General features: G+C 47.8%; 7 protein-coding genes across 7 annotated transcripts; 4 read left to right on the forward strand and 3 right to left on the reverse strand.

Moving 5' to 3' along the window:
• Window positions 1–94: 94 nt before the first annotated feature.
• Window positions 95–895, reverse strand: SERLADRAFT_439067 (uncharacterized protein; the record flags this gene model as incomplete). The annotated part of the gene is made up of 4 exons (XM_007319460.1): window positions 95–358; window positions 417–575; window positions 631–831; window positions 890–895. The coding sequence occupies 4 exons, from the start codon at window positions 893–895 to the stop codon at window positions 95–97; spliced, it is 630 nt and encodes a 209-aa protein (XP_007319522.1).
• Window positions 896–1,331: 436 nt separating this feature from the next.
• Window positions 1,332–3,509, forward strand: SERLADRAFT_361993 (uncharacterized protein; the record flags this gene model as incomplete). Its single annotated transcript, XM_007319461.1, has 4 exons — window positions 1,332–2,150; window positions 2,246–2,793; window positions 2,900–3,106; window positions 3,162–3,509. The coding sequence occupies 4 exons, from the start codon at window positions 1,332–1,334 to the stop codon at window positions 3,463–3,465; spliced, it is 1,878 nt and encodes a 625-aa protein (XP_007319523.1).
• Window positions 3,510–3,900: 391 nt separating this feature from the next.
• Window positions 3,901–5,876, forward strand: SERLADRAFT_470083 (uncharacterized protein; the record flags this gene model as incomplete). The annotated part of the gene is made up of 9 exons (XM_007319462.1): window positions 3,901–4,226; window positions 4,296–4,411; window positions 4,489–4,556; window positions 4,624–4,772; window positions 4,829–4,961; window positions 5,014–5,059; window positions 5,110–5,309; window positions 5,406–5,511; window positions 5,574–5,876. 9 exons carry the CDS (start codon window positions 4,090–4,092, stop codon window positions 5,738–5,740), a joined length of 1,122 nt encoding a protein of 373 aa, XP_007319524.1.
• Window positions 5,877–6,093: 217 nt separating this feature from the next.
• SERLADRAFT_392194 (uncharacterized protein) lies at window positions 6,094–6,519 on the reverse strand (the record flags this gene model as incomplete). The annotated part of the gene is made up of 2 exons (XM_007319463.1): window positions 6,094–6,392; window positions 6,451–6,519. A coding segment is annotated over one exon (205 nt), but the record flags the coding sequence as incomplete, so codon positions are not given.
• Window positions 6,520–8,612: 2,093 nt separating this feature from the next.
• Window positions 8,613–12,475, forward strand: SERLADRAFT_416122 (uncharacterized protein; the record flags this gene model as incomplete). Its single annotated transcript, XM_007319464.1, has 1 exon — window positions 8,613–12,475. The coding sequence occupies one exon, from the start codon at window positions 8,613–8,615 to the stop codon at window positions 11,931–11,933; it is 3,321 nt and encodes a 1,106-aa protein (XP_007319526.1).
• Window positions 12,476–15,077: 2,602 nt separating this feature from the next.
• SERLADRAFT_470093 (uncharacterized protein) lies at window positions 15,078–16,867 on the forward strand (the record flags this gene model as incomplete). Its single annotated transcript, XM_007319465.1, has 4 exons — window positions 15,078–15,319; window positions 15,376–15,502; window positions 15,559–15,769; window positions 15,820–16,867. The coding sequence occupies 4 exons, from the start codon at window positions 15,094–15,096 to the stop codon at window positions 16,789–16,791; spliced, it is 1,536 nt and encodes a 511-aa protein (XP_007319527.1).
• A 222-nt stretch (window positions 16,868–17,089) lies between these two features.
• SERLADRAFT_439072 (NADH-dependent glutamate dehydrogenase) lies at window positions 17,090–21,336 on the reverse strand (the record flags this gene model as incomplete). Its single annotated transcript, XM_007319466.1, has 20 exons — window positions 17,090–17,158; window positions 17,212–17,639; window positions 17,699–17,865; window positions 17,930–18,017; window positions 18,071–18,268; window positions 18,324–18,341; window positions 18,401–18,595; window positions 18,650–18,682; window positions 18,739–18,838; window positions 18,897–18,939; window positions 18,996–19,085; window positions 19,144–19,170; window positions 19,223–19,426; window positions 19,481–19,612; window positions 19,678–19,745; window positions 19,804–19,991; window positions 20,049–20,290; window positions 20,344–20,709; window positions 20,770–21,050; window positions 21,115–21,336. 20 exons carry the CDS (start codon window positions 21,334–21,336, stop codon window positions 17,090–17,092), a joined length of 3,159 nt encoding a protein of 1,052 aa, XP_007319528.1.
• Window positions 21,337–21,385: the final 49 nt, after the last annotated feature.

Raw genomic sequence — 21,385 nt, forward strand, 5'->3', positions numbered from 1 at the left:
AAAAACGAAACCACTTTGATACAAACCACACCTACCAGCCACTTGAGCATAGAAACGCCTAGTATTACTTCCCAGTTGATGGATGAAATAATGACTATTCATCATCCATATCAAGGTCACCTTCAACACCGGCACCTTCTCCCGTATCGTCAAATATCACTTCGTTTGCGTCATATACTTCTTCGCCCCAACCTTGTTCTTCTTCTCTATATACTTCAGCCTCGCCTGCAGCGGGCGGATGCGATCTCTCGGAATACGAGAGACCAGGCGACGCGTATGGAGCATTCAGGGATCTTCGCACAGCCGAGAGAATGTCGTCCATTTGTTCTCCGAGCCGATCTTCTAGTTCCTCGACAACCTGATGATAACACTATTGAGCTGGCAAGATCTCACGCCCAAACACATTGTCCACATACAACATAGAGCTCGACGGGTTCAGTTGGAGCGAGATTCACGATTTGCAGCTTCTCAGCCTTTGTAAGTGAATACGGTGCAAGATCACGAGTAAGCTGTTTTATGCCAGCTTCTGACTGTTGCGCGATTGGTTGGTAATCTGCACTGAGATACTGGATGGCCTGGGTGTGGTCTCTGATGAATAGGAAAGGTAGCATATGAGGAAAAGAACCTCACCTCAACTTCCACAGTCCTCAGATTCTCGCTGATATCCACTGCCGCTGGATCTGATCCACCCTTTCCTGTAACCCCTGCACCGTCCTCTTCCTTCTTGATTCTGACGGCAGTTTTTGCTCGTGAGAGATAATCGTTGTCGAGCTCACGAAGCAGCGAGAGGACTTCATAGTTAGATAGAAATGAAGCCCTTGGATTAAGTACCTAACGACCGATGAAGGGAATAAGAGAAAGACGCAGACGACGAAAACCGTCGACGAACCTCCATAGGATGATATATATCCTGAGGAAAGGGCGGGGTCCTGTAAGGTTAGGGTTTGCCGTGGCGGGGTGAAGTCCAAACAAACGACAATATCAAAGGAGAGCTCCCCTTCCAGCGAACTAGCCAATTCCAGGAGATTGTAAAACAAGCATCCAACCCGTCCAGGTGAGCTGAATGTCTCTTTTCGCCAGAGAAAAACTGTCAGGGAGTCTCAACGCTTTTATTCCAGCTTTTGTTACGCCATATATCTGAAGAATAGCCATGAATCGTCCAGGTATGAGGCCACTTCACTTCCCGTGCATATGAAACACCACATCTCGTTTGTATCTCCTCAGGTCAACCCCCACAAAGACCACCAAGTCTTGCACCAAACCCCGGAATGGCAGCTCAGTTCCGTGGTCCTTATCCGCAATTTGGCATGCCACCAAGGAATGTAAATGTTATGCAGGCAAACTACGGTCCTGGGCTGCAGCCAAGCAACCACCGAACGTCTGCCCAACAACAGAATATCATTCCACAACCCTCTCCCGGCTTTCTTCAGCAACGGACCCAGAACAATTATCCTTTTGCGACAGGACTCCTTCAGCAAGGACAAAGAGACCAACCAACACCACTTCAGCAACATACAAATAATCCTCCCCAATCACAGCAACCACTTCAGGCACAACAAGCAAACGGAAACTCCACTTCTCTATTGCCTCAGCTACCTTCAAGCGCGACTACTCCGAGTCTCGCGGGAACAGCACCATCGGTCTCGTCTGCCAGCGAAGTGGGGTTAGACCCAAACGATTTCCCAGCGCTAGGGTCAACGGCGCCCACTGCTACGTCATCGAATAATAATATATCGAACGCAAACAACAGTGTTGTAACCAGCTATGCGAGTCAGGCGGGGACGGGGGTGCCTCAGGGAGCGGCGGTAGTGACAGGAGTGGTGGGGAGTCAACAGCGGGATTTCACCCCCGATGATTTTCCTGCACTTGGTGGACAACCACAAACCCAAAACCAGAACTCTACATCGCATCCACAGCCGCCGCAACAGCAGAATCAAACTCAGGAAAACCTTTCGCATTCTCACCCACCAGGACTTAATGGGTTCCAACATAGTGATCATTCGCAGCAACAACACCGACAAAACCTGTTAGGCTCTTTATCAGGGGGTCAGCAACCTAATACTCCAGGGATGCTCAATTTGAGTGCCAGTCAAACGCGAGGAATTCATACCGGCTTTCAGCAACCACCGAGTGAAGCGGAAAAACAACGGGTAAGTGCCGTTCAAATTTATCTTCGAATCAACCTTGGCTATTCACACAAACTTGCAATGGAACATAACATCTGGCTTATCTTGGCTTGTTGCAGCAAAACTATGCATTGAAGCTTAACCAGGCGTCCCATGCAGCTTGGAACTCACCTAATCCAAGCGCTCAGGGTCAAGCGGCAACTGGGAATCCATTTTCTAACTCATCATCGGCAACGGCAACAGCGCTTCAACAAAATGGAACGCACCAGTCTCAGTCTCAGAATCAGAGTAGTGGGCAGTCGCAATTACAATCGCAGCCACACTTAAATGCACCTCCGGGCGTACCACCTCCGTCTGGTTCTTTTGGCGCTCAACAGCACCAACATCAACCATCATCGGGGATGCTAGGCACAAACGCAGCAACGGCGGGTGCAGGTACAGGAGTTACATCAGCTTCAGCCCCATATGCATCGAACGGAGTACCGTTAACGCTAGAACACCATCATCCACAGACACCAGCACAGCAAGTACTGATGAGTGCGGCCGATCGGTGGGGACTACTGGGTCTGCTTGCGATGATTAAGAACGCGGGGATTGACTCGGACGGTGGTTTGAGTAGTGTAGGCACAGATTTGGGGACAATGGGTTTGGATATGGGTTACTCTGGGTCAGTTCCTCTTTGACTTGCATTCGTCCACGTCATTACAACTATGCTCCGTTATTTTACACGGCTTCCTCCATCTTGTCCATGATATTGACACGCTGTAATTCAGGAACCTGTATTCAACTTTCATAACTCCCTGGGCGGATCAATCAGCCGCACATAGTGTTGAGCCTGATTTCCATCTGCCTGCATGTTACAATGTACAACCGCCTCCACCAGGGCCAAACAAAGCTGCGGCTTTTAGCGACGAGACACTGTTTTTCATGTTCTATTCTAGTCCTCGAGATGCACTCCAAGAAGTTGCAGCTCAAGAACTGTGTGTATACCTTTTATCGTAAGGTTGCACCCGCTTATTGGTTCTTCGTGTTTAGATGGAACCGGAATTGGCGTTATCACAAGGAACTTAGGTTCTGGATTACCAAGGAAAGTGGGACATCACCCTCACAGAAGGTCCAGGGAGGAGAACAAGGAACATACACCTTCTGGGATCCGGAGAATTGGGGCAAGGAGCGCAAAGAAATGACAGTTCTGTATGCGGACCTCGAGGAGAAGAGTGTACCTGTATTCCAGCCAGGGCCAGGCCTTGTGCTGGCCCAACAACCTCCGCAAGCGCAAGCGCAACAGGTGCAGCAGCAACAGCAGGTAGGGCGAGGGTCTTTCCAGATGGGGCTGTAACTCCATTGAGAAGAGACGTTGAGAGGGGATGAATCGCCAGTTTGTCTCATTTCCGAGAGAGCCTGAGCTCGTGTTTATGGCATTTTTTCACCCTTCATTATATTTGATTGTTAAGAGCAATTCAACTACCCTTTGTTGACCTCCTTCGCGAGTTTCGAACTCTTGTATCTGTAATTTGCTCCTTATTCCCTTCTATCTTCGTTTCTTACTAGTCTCCCCGCCCATCTGCAAGGTGTCTTTGATCAGTTATCTCGTTCAGTATGAGTCAATATTCATTTCCCTCTGCAGCTGCAGAAGTTACTGAGCAATCTGTCGTCTGGGCTTGTCACAAAAGATGCCGGGGTGTCTTCCAAGTTAGAACCCAGTCATGTACACTGAGGAGATGATCGACGATTCAGATGCTATCATATTGCACATAAGTCCGCGAGATCGTTTACGGCCCATCTATGGCCTACATAGCACTCAAGTCGGTCTTCAAAAATCACTTTCAAAGGAGCTGTCCCATTTCCCCAAAATCACTCTGAATCCTGTTTTTCCTCCCAGATACATCTCTACTATCTTGTTGAAGCTTCCGATTTGTTGCAGGCAGAAGCACCAAGTTGTCTCGTGAACTGAGAACTTGATATGCCTACTACAAACTCTGAGTCTGACTTGGAACCGCTGGCAGAGCTACCTCGCCTGGCTACCACAGGACATGCAACTCACTGTAAAATGTGTCTGGCTGGTTTACCAGCCGGACAGGTCGATATAGATTCATCAAGGTATGTACCAAGTTACTTCTTTAGTCCGTGAGTACGTCTGACTCTCAGGCTTTGTCACCGCAATGATAGACTAGCATTGGTATTTTATTGCCTGGGGTCTCTGGACTTGTTGGACATCATCAATAACAAGACAAATAATGACGAACGTCAGATGTGGGTGAGCTGGGTTTGGGAGCAACAGACGAGTTTGTATATTTTATTATGCATTTCTCTTTGGGGCATCGAGGGCCATTGTCGACGGTCGGTTGACATACTGGCATAGGTGGGCCGTATGGTTCTGGATTCAAGCCGGGTCCATATATGACACCAGAAAAGCACCTGGGAGTCCCGGTTAGTATTCGCTCCCGATTAGCACCTGATCTTCCTAGTCTGATAGATAATTACTATCAAATTTCAGGACAATGACTATTCAAATGATAACAGCCCCCACATCATTGTGACCTACACAGCTCTACTCTGTCTGGCAATACTACGTGACGACTTCACCAGACTGGATCGTTCAGGCTTGATCAAATTCCTCCGCTCCTGTCAAAAAGATGACGGAAGGTGAGTGTTTGTCGTTAGATTTGTGTTTGGCATTTAAACGCCCGTACAACAACAAGTTTTTCTACGGAGCCTCTTGGGGGTGACTCGGATCTTCGGACGGTATATTGTGCATTTGCAATCAGCAGCATGTTAGATGATTGGTCCGGAGTAAATGTCGACCGTGCGTTTGGGTTTATTGCATCATGCAGGGTGAGTACCGCAGTCAGTTCAGTAACGTTTATCAATAATTTCTTTTTCCTAGTCGTATGAAGGAGGTTACGGACAATCCCCCTTCTGCGAAGCTCAAGGTGCGCTAGACTCAGTGGGCAGCCTCGTATTAATAGTCATAATGGTTCAGGGGGGACTACGTATTGTGCACTTGCATCAATGCATCTCGCCAACCGATCCTTTCTCCTAATCGAGCACTTGTCTGCTTCGGAACGCCGTAATACTATCCGATGGCTTATACAAAACCAAGACGGGTCTGGTGGCTTTTGCGGGCGCACAGGAAAAGATGCAGATGCGTGCTACTGTTTTTGGTGTGGTGCCTCTCTCAGTGTAAGTCATATTTGCCCTTCTTCCTAGTATGGCCTCGTGGTTGGCTGTGTCGTAATATTCATCCATCACTCTTTCGCTTCGATCGGATCCTCTTAGATTCTGGGCGTGGGTGAATTGGTCAACACGTCTGCTCTTGCACGTTTTGTGGCATCTTGTCAGTTCAAATTCGGCGGGATTGCCAAAGCGCCGGGAGAGCATCCAGGTAAAATTTTGTTGATCATCATCGAAAGAAAGGTCCTCGAGGACGGCTAACAAATCACTCAGATCCGTTTCATACATATCTGGCTCTAGCGGCGCTATCTTTGCACCCACCACAGCAAGACGTGTCTGCACCGTCGTCCTGGATACTGCAGGCCCTCGACCCTTTGCTGAATACAAAGCAAGACACGGCAGCCTGGGCAAGGCAACACATTCCTGCTCCCGGTAATTAATTAAAGATTTCTGGACCAATCCGACGCATTTTGATACATTATTGGAACGTATTCATACCATGCTACCCCTGTTGTATCTCTACTTCCTTTATCGGTTCGGACCCTCAAACACCAACTATTATGCGCACTTTCCAATACATATATCCATCCCTATAAGTGCAAGATAAAACTCGACTGCAAATTTATTGCTGAAACGTCCTTTGTGATTGACCCTGGGCCTGCCATTGGGAGATCATAGCCACAATTTCCTATAATTTACAGGAATCAGATGAGGTAGACCGCTGGAGTACAGTAACATTACCTCCGTCCAACTTTGTATGGCCGATTTGTGGAAGTTATGCCCCACTACGCTCGCGTTGTCAGAGACAGAGCTTGCTCTCTGCGTGAAGCTCGCGATAAAATCGCGCATCAACTGATAACTTTCGGCAGTATGCCATAACGTTTTATTTGCATGGAGCAGGAGCGCATGTATTGCATATATATGCTCGACGGCGGAAAGCTTCGCCAAAAGCACGGATAGACAGTGATGCACAGATGCTTGGTTTATGAAGTGTTGGGAAAACAGATCTCCGACGAAGGCGGCGAAAGCGAGCGCAGAAGAAAGGCGTGACATGGAACAAGGCTTGTAAAGCGCAATAGCATCCGGCCTGTCCTGTAAGAGGGGAAAACTAAGTCAGCATCAGACGTCTAACAGAACTTCAAGATCCGTACAGAGTTCCAGTTGGACATGAACAGATCGAACGCGCTGTCGCGAAGGTGGAAAGCAAAGCAGCCGGCTTGCCATTCTCCGAATTGAACTTTGAGCTGGACATACACTGCACGGGCAAAAGGAGCTGTCCCATTAGGATGTTGAAGTCCCTCTGAGACCTTCAGGCAGAATTGCTTTGCAAGCTTTTCAAGTGCGTCGTATGTCCAATCGACATTGCGTAGTAAGGAGCACGCATACTGTAGGTGCAGCTGAGCATCTGTGGTAGATGCACCTGCTGCGAAAGTCGCAAAGCATGGTGGAATGTTGGGCTCGGCGGGCCTTGTAACGACTGTCGGGAGTCCGTGACGAGGACCTGGGCGATATGCCGCGGGTTCTGTAGACGCTGGTACGAATGGGACCGCGTTCGGATTGAAGGTACGGTTCGGGTGCAATGGTATTTGAAAATATGATTTCGACGAATAAGGGACAATTTGGCTAGGGGTTGTAGGATAGCCAGGAGCTTGGAGTGGGGTATCGCACGTCTCATTTGGCAAGGAGCCATCCACGATAGAACGCCACCACAGTTCTTCATGAGGCCCAGGGGGAGGTAGAGATGTGCCTCTTGAGTGGACTTTGGCAGTATCGGCAGTTTCTGGGAATGATAAGTCGTCTTCGAAGTCATTCAGAAGGGTTGTGCTGCTACTGCAAGGCGAAGACGTAGAATTAGATGGAGGGGAGTGGACTAGACTGTATATGTGTCGAATGCAATGCTTGTTATCCTGGTAGAAAGGGTCTGTATGTGGATGAGCAGATAGATTATTCGAAGGAGGCTCGAATATTTTGTTAAGCTCTGATAGCAAAGCAAAGTCGTAGTTAGCCATCTTGAGAGAAGTTTACTGGCGATATAGAGGGATTCTGTGTTGAGAAATCCTGGTGTGCGATGGACGGATTTATATGGTGAATATCATGATATGGTCTAAGCGCATGGGACGATAAGAGTGCTTAGATACAATAAGCAGCTTTGGCTTTGACAATGTTCGACACAGAAGGTCCACGACCTTGACAGCAAGTTTATTAAGCAAAGTATTGATACAATAGGACGAGTACTCTGAGTAAAGCGAATGTGAGACTGTATTACTATCCGGGTCGAACATGATAATACGACGCACCATGTAACTTTACAACGACGTCGAATCTACAATTGCTCCTCGTAGCAACACAACAAGATGCATAGACAATAACGCTGAAAGGCGATCACACTGGTACTACTATTAGCTTGACTCGCCGGACTTGGAACCTGACAGAAAAGCAAAGGCGTCACTTGACCACGGGCAAGTTCCGGCCAGGCAGGCACGTGACAGCAAATACATGCACGTGATGTTCACGTGATGCATGATCGACCAAAGCTTCCGCCGTGTGGTACTAGCTCCGATGGATTCGTCGTAGACATCATTTGACACAGTGATGGCCGCAGTGGCAGGGCAGAGAGTATCATGTCAGTTCAGACACCCTATGTCCCTTACAGTGCCTTGCCTTATCACTTTGCAGCTATCGGCATAATACGGTGTCCGACCTCGAGGTTAGCTGGAAATCCACGACGATTGATTTAAGGCATTTGACAATCATATCACAGCGACCATCATGACACAACCAAGCATTTCCCATAGGAAGACAACTGTTATACAGCTCCAAATTATCAAACTATAGCACGGAGGCTGGACCATGACTGGCGCTCTCTTGGCGTCAGGTCGTAACTGGGCGAGGCCTTTATCGACTGGACCATCTAATGAAATTTCGCAGAGACCCTTGTACGCAACGTTTTCCCAACTCCGTATTCAGGAAATTCGCACCAAGAGCGTTAGGCCATCAGGCCCACAGGTGTACAGCTTTCGTGTGGATCAACACGGATGTATATTTTCCCTCTTTTTCTAATCCGTCAAATCGAATCTCAGCATTCCAATGGTATACGTAGATTTGTGCTAATAAAATCTTTGTATTCATGGCACCGCCTCTCAAAGCTACATATATACTTCGAGATGTTGATGGGCAGCACAAGTATCTCCGCCTCTTCTTCATTCTCCTGTGATTACAACCCACGTTTGTCTATTTCTTTCCTCCGTGTGCCGACGATAAACTAATCCCTACCTCCTGCAGTCAAACTAGTGAGTCTACCGACCTCCTCGAATGGCCACTATCCTTGAGATATTCGGCTCGTCACACCAAGAACACAAAGTGCCATCTTGTCGTGATTGGCAACTCAAGCCGAATCATCATGACCATCAAGGAGGACAGAGATACGTCAGTCCAACAACAGGCAAATGCAAGAAACTCGTGGTGCAGTCGGTGTTTCCGAAAGGAGATGAAGTCAAGGTGAACGATCAATCAGCAAAGTCTAGCAAGCTTGCTGTATGGCTCGTGGAAAACCCCCCAACATCGTTCGAAGACATTCTCCAGTGGCTTGGGAGATGGGCTTGGTTCGCTCTCGCTCTTATCTGGCCTTTCGATAGGCCGGAGTATACTGGGCATTACAAACCATACCTCCTCAGATACTGGGGTCAGTTATGGGCCGCTCGTTCCCCTAAAGAACACTCTACTCGCGTCAACGATTTGGAGGAAAAACCACTACCTATACCTCAGGATAAACCCGGTGATACTACCGACATCACTCGTGCACTCTATCCGCGCTTACTCATGCTATACAATTCACAACTCGATACCTGGGCTTCTTGTGACGATAAAGATGTTCTTATACACCATCCTTACGTTGCCATATCCTATCGACAATCAGATTTCTTCAAGAGAGGAGAGGATGAGAAGGGCAAGATAGTCGAGTTGGAGCAAAAGGATGCGCTGGTGGAGAAGATCCGACGAGCATGCCTCGGACAAGGTTATTTTGCTTACTGGCTAGACTTCGAATGCACCGGTGCGTCTATGGAAGAGAAAAATCTTGATCTATACCGCATCGCAGACGTATTCAGAGGCGCTTCTTTCACCTTGATCACGATCGCCGACAGCCAGGACGACCACAGTTTGGGAGGTTGGAAGAGCTGGGGTGGTCGCGTATGGACACTTCCCGAGGCACTCCTCAGCCCACGTATGCGCTACATGGTGGGAGATGGGCCAGTGGCTCCTGTGACACTACGTCAGCTTGCGAACTGGGCGTACGAGCACTACGACGAAGAAGTGGCCATCATAAATGGATATAGTGGGAAGGATGCGTTGGAGAGGTTACAGCGTCTCATGTTGTTGAAGAATGCTATATGGCGTCGCTCTAGTGGATCAATCACTACACCTCAAACGGGAGAGAAGGCGCAGGTATCACAGGAGACTCTTGTGCCACGAAGCGAGTTCACTGCATACCCAGCAGAAAAGGTCTATGCCTTGATGGGCTTTTTCGAACGTAGAATCATGCCCAATTTTCTCGAGACAGAACTGCAAGCGCTTGCGCGGCTTTCGATGGCCAATGATAGTGATAGAATCGCTGAGAGGATGGTATCCATGCTCCCTCCCAAAATCTCGCCATCTGCCTGCTGGTACTCCGACGAAGATGTGTACGGAGCTAATCTATGGGATGTGGAACCCGATGTGCAAGTAGCTGGAATCACAAAGAATGGTGCATTGGTGTTGGACGGTTGTCACGCAGCAGCGATCAGGTGGAAAGGCTTTCCGGACGTTGCCTTCCTGTCCAAGATGACTTTCAAGCGCATTGTCTGCGGTTCTCTACCGTATTTATCTTGGGAGTTCCTGTTACTCGGCATAGTCCTCGTACCCTTCGAAAGATCCTCCGGAATAGCCATTATAGTCATATCATTGATCTTGTTGTTGGTTTCCCCGAAACTCATCGTCTACAGCCACTCTGGGCGTGTTATGTTGGCACAACCCTGGCTTATTGGTGTCAAGGGCATTATTACAGCCGAGCAAGCCTCAAAAAGGCTATACGGCAGTACCAAGTCAAGCTTCCCTCAGACATTCTACACCGCCAGTGGCTCCGAATTCGCCGTACCCAACGAGCAGGCTATCCGCAAAGGAGATGACTCTCAGGTCACCTTAGCATCTGGACCAGAATGGGCCGGAAACGTTTACACGCTCATAGATACCAAGTCGTTCACCATTTACTATTTCAGGGCAGAACGGCCGCCAACGGTTTGCGTGTTCACAGGTCGAGAAGGTGGGCTAGGAAGGTTCGTCCTATGTTCAGAAAGTTGCACTATCAACGAACTACACAAGGAGACTGTCTTGCGAATGCCGTCGTACATAAGCAAGTCCATGTGGGCATGCGACTGGCTCGCTATCGGTGGTTTGGATCCTCCCTCCCACCAGGTACCTATTGCTGAGCAGGTTCAAATTCCGGAGGCGCCTGAGCCATCTATGAATCCAATTGTCAGGCGGAAGACGACAGGCAATACATTCCTCTGGTGGACACTGTTTACGGTTCTCTTGGGCTTTTGTTTGATACCGTCGGTTCACGCAGCCAGTTCCCCACTTGGGCAAATTTATACCCAAGCTCCACTTGATCCAATCTCCCTCATCACCCTCTTCTTCGATGATCCCGAGAAGGATATGTTGGATAGGAAAGGCGACATGACGTTACTCACTTGTTTCGGGCTTTTTGCCAACCCTGCTACTGTCTGGCGCGAGTATTACTCCCTGCATATTGGCCAAGGCTTGCAATACTTTAATCCTTTGCAAAGCATCACTAGCACCGTGGAAGTCGGACAAGTACACCGGTATCTCATGTCATTGAGTGGGGGGTACGATAAAACCGGCATGGTGGTGCGACTGAAACAGTTGAAAAAGAGGCAGTGGTTGCCCACTTCGTTCTCTTGGGAGTACTGCGTCATCAGGCCAGTGGTATTGGCGGCGCTGATCAGCATTGCCAGCTTGTCATTGGATTTCTTCGCTCTTGGTTCGTTGGGCGCGCTTCTCTTTGGCCAGACAATCGCGATCGTGAAAAGTATCGCCGACGGTCCACTCCCAAGCGCAGGGAAGGAGACAGAAGAACAGTCAAACGTATTCTTCCTGGCCAATGGTGTTACCGTTATAGTCAAGGCTCCAGGCGAGCTTTTTATCGAAGCTACGTCATCCAGAGTGTTCGGGAAAGCACGCGCTCCTGAAGGCTGGCGACTGATCTCAACCGTACTCTTCATGGGAGGAATACTGCTTGTCGGTTTCTCTGGTATGCTGTTCCGGATCTCGTATCTCGTCGCACATGTGATTCAGGCAGCACTGCTCGTGTATGCTGGCGATAAACCGCTGCAGCGTCAGATTGTCAACCGGGTGGAATGGGTGGTGGACGGCAACGATATCGAGAAGCCGCTATTGCGCAGGAGAGATACATATGTTTGGGTAATTAAACAAATCAGGAAGCACCCCTGGGAAGGCTTCGAATGGTTGAAGACCTGGAACCTTGCATCTGGAGAAACATTCAACTACGTAGAGACGCTACTTGCAACGCCCGATGGACCATGTCTAGAAAATGGTCTTATTATCTCAGAGAAAACTTGACCGTCATTTCTTTTATTGAAAGTATTATTTATAACGTCTTCTACCTCCCTAATCCAAGTTTGTTAATTCTTTCGTTTTTTTTATCTGGGGCACGAGTTTAACGTTGAAGTATTGCTTATTGTAAACTACAAATCATTTCCGATTACTGTTCCCTTGTTGTACTAGATGTTTGCATTGATTCTTTCTTTGGGTCTTATGTTTGGACCGCCACATTACTGTTTTACAACGTCGACATTGCTTTCCACTGCGACAATTTAATGTTTGTACCCCAAGACACTTGCAACCTCTGCGGCTCCTTCTAACAGATTCTTTAGCCTGTCCTTTGTGCTCCCCATGTTCTCCGCGTCTGACTGATAGATATCCAGTCGTACAGCCCGCTGACCAACATTAGAGGAAAATTTTTGCGTGAATGTCTCTCGCCCCGATGAGCGCGTGAAGATGTCCAAGAGTCCACCTCTAGTTGCGCAACTTATGAGCTGTGACACCCCCAAGGCGCGAGAATCTTTATCAAGCGCCACAACCAACACGCGCCCCCTTAGGCCATAAAACTCATTCTGACAGTCTGTGTAAACGCTGCAGACAAGCGTTCCATCCCTATAGAGCTTCGCGTTCGTAGTGACCATCTTTGCATTGCCCACTTCATCCACTTTCGTGGCCTCGATTGCAGCAGTTGCCTAAGCATCAGGTGGTCACTTGGCATGACAGACATTGGCTAGGAACCTTTGAGAACACGCACCATGATAGTGGTATTGTCAGATAGCTTTGACCTATGAGTACGGTTGGCTGTAGAAAGACAATAAGCCTTGGACACGTTCAAGACACACCCAAGTAGAGTTCACCGTATCTGTCCTATCTGGGAGTCATCGCCCAAAGCTCCGACTGATATGAAGTCTGATTAGGCATCTTCCTAGACTCGATTTGGATTATATAGGAAGAGAAATTAGATACTTGTAGCGTGTGCTTGTGTCATTCAATGATTACCAGAATAAATACACTGATGATGATGGAAAAACAAAAGGCGAAGATGATAACTACTTGCTAAATTCGGAATAAAGGCTTAATAATCAAACGATATATACCGGAGTCTGAAATCTTCTCTACTGATCTTGCTCACTTGTTCCGAGTCAGAACTTGACTTGCGGGCTCTCTTGAACTTCATCTTTGCTTTTGAGACATACCAGCTTCTAGAACAAGGAATCTAACACACAACTCCTGAAGTATCCTGCCGCCACGTCTAGAACGTTACTTTATTTTCCCATGTTAATAGTTGATCACATCTTCATCCTCTGAATTCAGTGAACTGTCAACGGATCCACAGGTTACCAGCCCAAAGCGGGACACATTGTCCTCACACTCCACAAGCAGTAGCAACACACAGCTGTCAAGGTTGACCGAAAGGAAGGTTGTCGTTGCTCGTCACTCTATCAAGTCTCATGAACACTCGGAACACTCGGACGAGCTAAGTCATGTTGTTTGGCACTAACCTGTTGGCTGCAATGATATTAGTTTCTGGTGTGCATTTTTAAGCTCGTCTCCAACTGGCCTTACAGATATACAATTTTTCTGAAGTTATACATACTAGCTAATGCTTGGGTCCAGGGTGAAATCAACATTGTAGAGGGAGTCAACAGTCTCAGTCCAAACGCAGCATCAGTCTATACGAGTTCTTGTTTAGTGCCTCTTTGATATTAGTCCTCGCTAACTTTATTGTATGTCTGCTGGTGAGCCACTAGCCCATATTGTCCTTGATTACAATTTATACAGTTAGCAGTATATCTACCGGGAACGACTGCGCGACCTATGAGACAGGGTATGGTGTCAAGTTTCCAGACCAACCAGGCGATCCTATTAGCTTCGGATTTTTGAGGTACGCTCTTGAGCATGCTGAGCACGGTTTCAAGGTTTGGTTCTGGTTGCGCAGTGACACCACAATCCTGAATGAAGTAAAAAATACATGGGGGTACAGAATGTATCGACACGACTTCTTGGGTAGCTGTATTTACACTATATTATTCATTCCCGTTGTTGCTGAACGCTGGTTCTGCAGACCCAGTGGAGGGGGCTCCGGTTGCATATTTATGGTCTTTGCGATTTCCAGGATCATTTTGGGACGCTCACCATAATGATTGACCTATATGTAGGTGAACTTCCTATAGACCAATGTTCTGCGTTTACCAACTTTTCGTGAACATTTGTCAGGTGGTGACTGGGCAGGTAATGACGCCGCATTTCAAGGGTCGGGTTGTCATCGAACCCGTCAAGGTAAGTTAGTTTTTCGTCCATTGACCTCACCGCTATATATGCCAGATTTGTCAAGAAGCATCCAGCTACATTCTCGGCTTACTAAGATTTTGCCTGGATTTACGAGCCAAACGCCAACATTGTAACTTCCCTTAGCCTCGTTCTGGAGCTATCTCCCTGAAGAGACACAAATTGATCGCCTTCCTTCCGACCAAAAGGATCACGCAGGACAGCAAATTCTTGAATTAAAATATTTTCCTGAAGCTTTACGATTTTTTTGAAAAATTTGGTTTCTGCCAACACGCACATGGTTATGCAGCTGTAGATGTACTTGGTCGATTACCATGTGACCCCATGTTTGTGAAATAGCACACGTGCCTCGTTTGCCCCAATGATATTGATTGGCTACAAATGGATGTTGGGTAAGCGATCATCATCATGTATGTCTTCTTCCCCCTCAGTCCATCGGGGTTTCCTGGTCCACAATGACCAGTATCCACTTTCCTATACATGTCGTTGTCTTTCTTCGCAGACTCGCCAATGTCATATCCACCTTATCCATATCCAACCAATATCTACTTCACAAGGTCAGACACGAGGATGATCTGACCGAAATTACCCCAACATCAAGGGAAGCACAAGTTCCGTCCCAACTTTGGCCTTGGGAAACCTCGAAAGAGACCACCGAATGGTTGTGGCGAGGGTCAAAGACGCTTCAAGGAGCTATGGAGCGCAATGCCCTGCTAGGACGATCAGAGAATCCAACTTCAAAGGGTGAGGCAGTTGTTGAAGGTATGTCGCTGTCTCGTGTTGATCGCATGTCCTTGTAAATGTATCATGTACACTAGCTTCCAGACTTAGTGCCTCTGGGACACGACGAAATTTTTCGTGGCTCTCAGTTTTGTCGCTGTCGACTAACATGGGATCTTCGGAGAGTCCCCAGGACGATGAACCTCCACCTTCTCACAGGCGTGAACTCAGGAGGTCGCCATCAGGTGCATCACCACAGCCTCGGCCGCCGCCTCAGCCTCCTCGCGAGCCAGAACATGATCTTAAACCACTGGATACTATACACTATCTAATGAAGAACCCCGTTCTCTGTGATCCCGTAAGGACTCCCCGCTACCCTATCGTCTTGTGCCATGGTTCGTCTTAAGAGGGACGCTCCTATCGATCTTAGTGAAACTGATACCTTAAATAGGTTTGTATGGTTTCGATGTACTAGGGCCTTCTGCTTTCCCAGGTCTTCGACTGCATTATTGGTCAAACGTTCTTAGCATCCTCAAGAAGAAAGTTGGTGCAGACGTGATTGTCACATCGGTCCCAGGGTATGTTTATGAGCTAAGGGATATATCCTTCCGACCTGATGGTAACAAACTTATAGGACTGGGTCTATCGCATCTCGATCTGAGAACCTGGATCGCTTACTGCAAGAGAAAGCTCGAGGTCGGGGTGTAAACCTCATGGCTCATTCCATGGGAGGTCTAGACTGTCGACATCTAATCACACACGTCAAACCGACGGAATACACTCCACTTTCCCTGACCACTGTCAGTACTCCTCATCGAGGCAGCCCCTTCATGGATTGGTGTGCGGTATGATCGCTTTTTATCTTCATTAAGCACATCTCGCTCATGAACTGTAGGATAACATTGGGCTTGGGAAACTTCGCCAGAAAGAGCTCCAAGATAAGTTGGCATCTGCAGAGATTCACTCGATGAGGTCCCAGTCGTCATCCACAGCTCCTCAGGCCGAGAAATCTGATTCGCATTTCTCATTCTCTTCGTTACCATCGTCTTTTACTACTCTTCTAATATCAGTACTCGACTCTCCTGCCTACGCGAATTTAACATCTACCTACCTCAACGACGTCTTCAATCCCGCCACACCAGACGATCCTCGCGTCAAATACTTCAGCGTCACAGGGCGCACTGATAGTGTAAGTGTATGGCACCCCTTTTGGCTTCCAAAGATGGTACTGGACGGCTCAGAGGAGAAAGTACGAGATAAACTGAAGAGGGATTGGATGAGCTCGGGACGGGAGCTCTCACAAGAGAAACCACCATGGGAAACCGAAGAACAATGGGGAAACGACGGTCTCGTTACGGTGCAGAGTGCACGATGGGGTGAATTCTTGGGTATCGTGGATGATTGCGATCATTGGGAGATCAGAGGTGCAAGCGGGATCGAACTCAACGTGGACTTTCCTTCAGTACCCTTGGCAAGCATAGGAGCTAACGTGGGTCTGGATGGATGGAGCATTGCAGATTGGAGAAAATTCGCAGGTGCTTGGCGGAAGCAGGAGAAGAAAGAGCAGGGCAATGACTCCCATTCAGTCGTACGCGAAGCCGTTGCCCCTGCTGGCAAGTTGACAAAGGCAGAAAAAGACCGCATTCAAGAGGGAGAACGAAACGATCCAGTCATCAAATCTTCGACGGACAAGCTCTCGGCTGTTTTTGACTGGCTTGCGGACCAACCAACAAAGCTATCATCCAAAGGGAAAGATTCAGGGGATCTCGCACTGAAGAAAGAAAAGAAACTGCCTAGGAATGATAAAGTGGATCTGGAGAGGTTTTACATGGCGTTGTCGAAGAAGTTGTATGACGAAGGACTATGACACTGTTGTCCAGCTTATTGTGGAAGGGTACTAGTCACTGTATTTGTATGGAGAATCAATACTCATTATTTATGCTGTACTTATGAGACATGAGAGATCACATCTTATCACATCTATGAAGACCAAAAAACATAGGGGAGTATATAACCTTAGCGCGACTGCGAAGGATTGTGGTTTATTGCTATTGCATTCAAGATCGCATTTGTAAATAGTACAACCCAAACGAGGTATTATTTTTCTTCCCATTGTTTTCCTAAGTTAAAGTACTTGGTCCATTACAATACAACCAGCCTCTCCGCTAGTTGGAAAGGTCACGAGCGAAATGGAAGAAATCGACACTAGAGCCATTAACACCATATTTGTAAATCTGCAAAGCAACATCAATACAACAAAACCTTATCACGGAACACTGATACTCACGAAATGCGAAGCCACCCAGCTGGAGAACAATGCCCGCTGGTATGGTTCAGGAAGCCTCTCCAACAGTGCGTCAAGTCCAACTTTTTCCACCAGTGTCTTAGGCATAGCGCGCCTCATCACACCCTTCCTGCTTGGAACATCCTCAAATAGATCGGAACTCTCTAGCTCCGCCTGCAAGTTGTTCAGTGTGCTCGAAAGCTCGTCGGAGATCTGCGTGCGTGCTTTGGCACCCTGCAACCTTGAGTGCTCGCGCCATATGCACTGGAACTCGGCCGCGGCGTTCTCGGTGATCTTCGTCTGGATATCTCGGACGTAGCTTTGATAGAAAGTAGATGGCTTTCCGTCTTTGAAAATCATGAGGTCGACGTAGTCTTGAGTAGCAAGCGCCAAGCCAGCTAAGACTTCGAGTGAAGAACTTGTTACACCACCTGTCAAGGTCCATCTTAGCTTTTGTCACGACAATACATCAAGGAGATGCGAAGCATACCCTTGTTGGTACTTGAATCTTTGAACAAGACAACCTTGCGTTTCTCCAAGTACATTCTTGCCTGTTGAGTAAAGAACAAGTTGGCCCCTTCAATGACGTATTTGAAGTGAGGCTTGCCCTCTGCGTCGATAAGTGCAGCCACATTAGAGATGTTCACGGCTTCAGGACTGCAATAACAAAATACGACTAAGTATCATCCCATGCCCATATATAAAACAATAAATTACTAACCGGCCACCACAAGGCACGAACAAATCAGCTTTGAATCGTAGATGTGCACCGTTCCTGAAATCAGTTCCGTCAAGGACGATTTCTCCGGCTATCGAAAGCACGTCAGTCCTATTTCTATATTTACTAGAATGTGCAGCTTACAAGGAAGTTTAACATCTTGATCTTCTACCTTTACTAGATATCCATCTTTGCTGAGTTTCGTCTTGTCAAAGTTCGCCACAGGCACACGCAACTTGGCAAGGCGAATGAGTTCCTCGCGATTGAGACCAGCTGGATCAGCGAGGACGCCACTACCGTCGATGATAGCCACCGTTTTATCAGAGCTTAGGAGAATTTCATCTACATGAGAGAATTAGCCTCAAGTGGAATACAGCTGAACGCTGATGCAACATACTGGATCCAAGATCGCCATCTGTACGGTAATGCAATGTTAGCTCTTTTGTTAACTACGTGCCAAAGGGGTAAACGTACCAGGACCACCAGTCTGCACCTTCGTGATGTCTTTTTCCCTCAGACCCAGTTGCTTGTATATGCCCAGGACGTATTGCCTGATTGACAGTGATGTCATACCGTACGTATCATGTGGGACACCACCAAGCGTTTCGGCACTCTTTCCAGTAGTAAACGACTTCCACCAGGTCTCAGCACCACGGTCGCGGGCATGCACTGTACCCAACACATATTAAGTCAAGTTCGATCAAATCCCTTGTAAAAACTTACGTGCAGCCCAGTCCATCATGTCGGCAGTGCCCTCTGTAGCAAGAACGAACGTCAATATCCTTCTTCCGCCTGATAAAACCTTCACAAACCATCTGGACCAAAGAAAAGCAACTCAGGCTTGTTGTACAGATCAACTAGGCGCTCTTTGATACCGGGGCTCTGCCCGGGGATAAGAAGGTCTATGACAGCCTACAAAGAAAAACAGCATATAAGCACCATTCCTTCCAGCAGTGAACACAAATCTTACATCTACATATTTCTCGAAGCATAGCCTTGGACTTGCTCCCAACCTAAGCAGGATATATGTTATCGACTGAACAATTCATTACAGCACGTAAAGACATACGAAGGTAGAATCGTTCCCTTGGCTCCGCCTTCCGGGATATCCTTGTTCTTCAGCGACTGCGTAGAAGCCAGCCCGTAATTCTCATCGAACCTTTGGAGAAGTATTAGTATCTGATCACGACATGAAATATAATCACAATGTGACTTACAACATCCTCTGGTTAATAGAGTAGTTTCTGTACACGCATTATTAGTAATAAAAATCACAGAAGATAAATCATAGCTTACTCTTTGTTTCGAGACATCACAATTCGGATACCACCTCTTGCAACATCCCTGAAGCGAATATGGAATCCGCGGAACTCGTTCCCGATGATGATGAACATGCCAAAAGGCTTCTTTGGGTACTCAACCTCGGGCAAGAAGTCAGGCGCGAGGCGGAAAGACAATGCGACCTTTGTTGGCTGGTAAAAGTTCGTCTTGAGAACGTGTCTACGAGTTTATAGTCAAAGGTAAGATTTTCCATGAGGAAATGACACAACGTACTTGTTGAAGATGAGAAAACTCTCAAGGACTTGTAGATCTTGCTTGTTGATCACCGAGCGCCTGATTCTGTCGTACAATTCTGCATCCGAGAGAGGTTGTGTCGTCTGAAGACGTTGGTAAGACAGCGTCGGCCTACATGGGCATATACATCAACATGTGTGAACACGGTATTTCCGAGAAAAGAAAACAGCACGCACATCAACTGAGACGCCTCGTCCGCAGCAGGGTAATGCACCATCGCGAAGTTTACATATAGTAACCGAATCTGAACCAAAACCATTATTAGCAAAGAACGATACATCGCGTCTAACACAACGACATACAAGCTCAGGGTGCGCATGAATGACCTGCGCGATACTCTCACGCGTGAAAGTCTCTTCTCTGAAGCGACGCTTGATGTCATTGAGGACTTCAGCATGAGATGGGTTTGTCTCATCCAGGATATTCTTAAGATGGAGGTACGCCGGACCGAGTCGGTTACAGAAGTGCTGTGCGAATACCCAACCACAGTCTAGGGACATCATAGAATTAGACTAGTGCAAAGAAAACGATGATGGTAGAGACATACAGGCATACGTCGCTTCTTGAACTGCATGGCTGTTAGTTGGAAGGAAGAAGGGATTATCGGGGAGACAGAACAAGAGGGAGGCTTCTTTCATGACTTGGAAAATCGAGTGCTCGATCGGGGCTGCATTGGAGTTGGGCAGCGGGTTGAGGTAGAGGGAGATGATGGTAATCCCATTAGAGAACTGTTCCACGTATTTACGCGCCGAGTACAACGAGTAGAAGTGGTAAAGGTTGGAGAGAGCGCTAGTAGTGAAAGGTCATTGATAGCACTAAGGAAAGATGATAAATGTGATTACCTGAAGAAACGCGATGTTCCGCCCATCTTGTATCCAATGACAAGACGCCTCTCGCGTGTACCCTCGACCTCGAACACTTCGATGACAGGACCATAACGGCTCTCGACATTCCACAGAATCTGCTGGTAAATTTCGAGAGTATTTTCGGTCGCTTTCTCGAGGAAGACAGGATCGGAGACGCTCCGAATATCAGTGCGGCCATCAGTGCGAGTAGAGGGAGGCGCCGGGGATGGGAACCAGCATTTGGTGACAAAGTAGCAACGAAGCTGCTGCGAAGCAGTCGCAGAGATGGAACCAGTTGAACGGAAAGTCTCTAAACGGTAAGCATTCGAGGGAGTAGAACCGTCCAGATACAACGAATCGATGCTAAAGATGACATTAGATGACGTTCCATTATAAAACTCGCTAAGTGGAAAAAGTACGAACCGAGACTCGCAAGTTGCACCCGGGCCCTCGGTAGAAGTTAAACCCGGAGCGCTGGTGTGGATGAAAGTCGCACCATTGCCTTTCTCGTCGATCTTCTCGAGGTCAATGACGAGCTGGTTCGGGTCATGCTTGGTGTATGCGAGGACCTTTGCACCGAAGAGCGCGAGGATGTGGTCAGAGATAACAGACGGAGACTCGTTCTGAAAGTAGGTATCGTCGATACCGAGGTGCGAGTAGAACCAGTTAACCTCGTTCGCGACTAACTCGCGAGGAATGAATCCCTGCAAAGTGGAGCCATGTACGAGTGAGTGGTCAAAGAAGAAGAGATAAAACTAGCATGCATACCTTGTTGGCGACATTGGCTTGGACCTTTGCTCTTTGTTCTTCCTTTCCCTTGAAGACTGGGGTGGTGTAACCGGGGAGGTTCTTGACGCGTTGCAATGAAGCCTCGCTGCTGGTGCGAGAGCTGGCGTTGGACGTGGACGAGTAAGGGCCACTGTTGAGATAGCTCTTTGTGGGGTCGAGGAGGACACCTGGGCCTGGCTTTAGTGGTGTTGGCGAGGTCATTACCGACGATAGCGAAGTCTCTAGGATGAGATTATAGGTTCTATAGCAG

The sequence above is a fragment of the Serpula lacrymans genome (assembly GCF_000218685.1).
Source record: "Serpula lacrymans var. lacrymans S7.9 unplaced genomic scaffold SERLAscaffold_8, whole genome shotgun sequence".
Lineage (NCBI taxonomy): Eukaryota > Fungi > Basidiomycota > Agaricomycetes > Boletales > Serpulaceae > Serpula > Serpula lacrymans.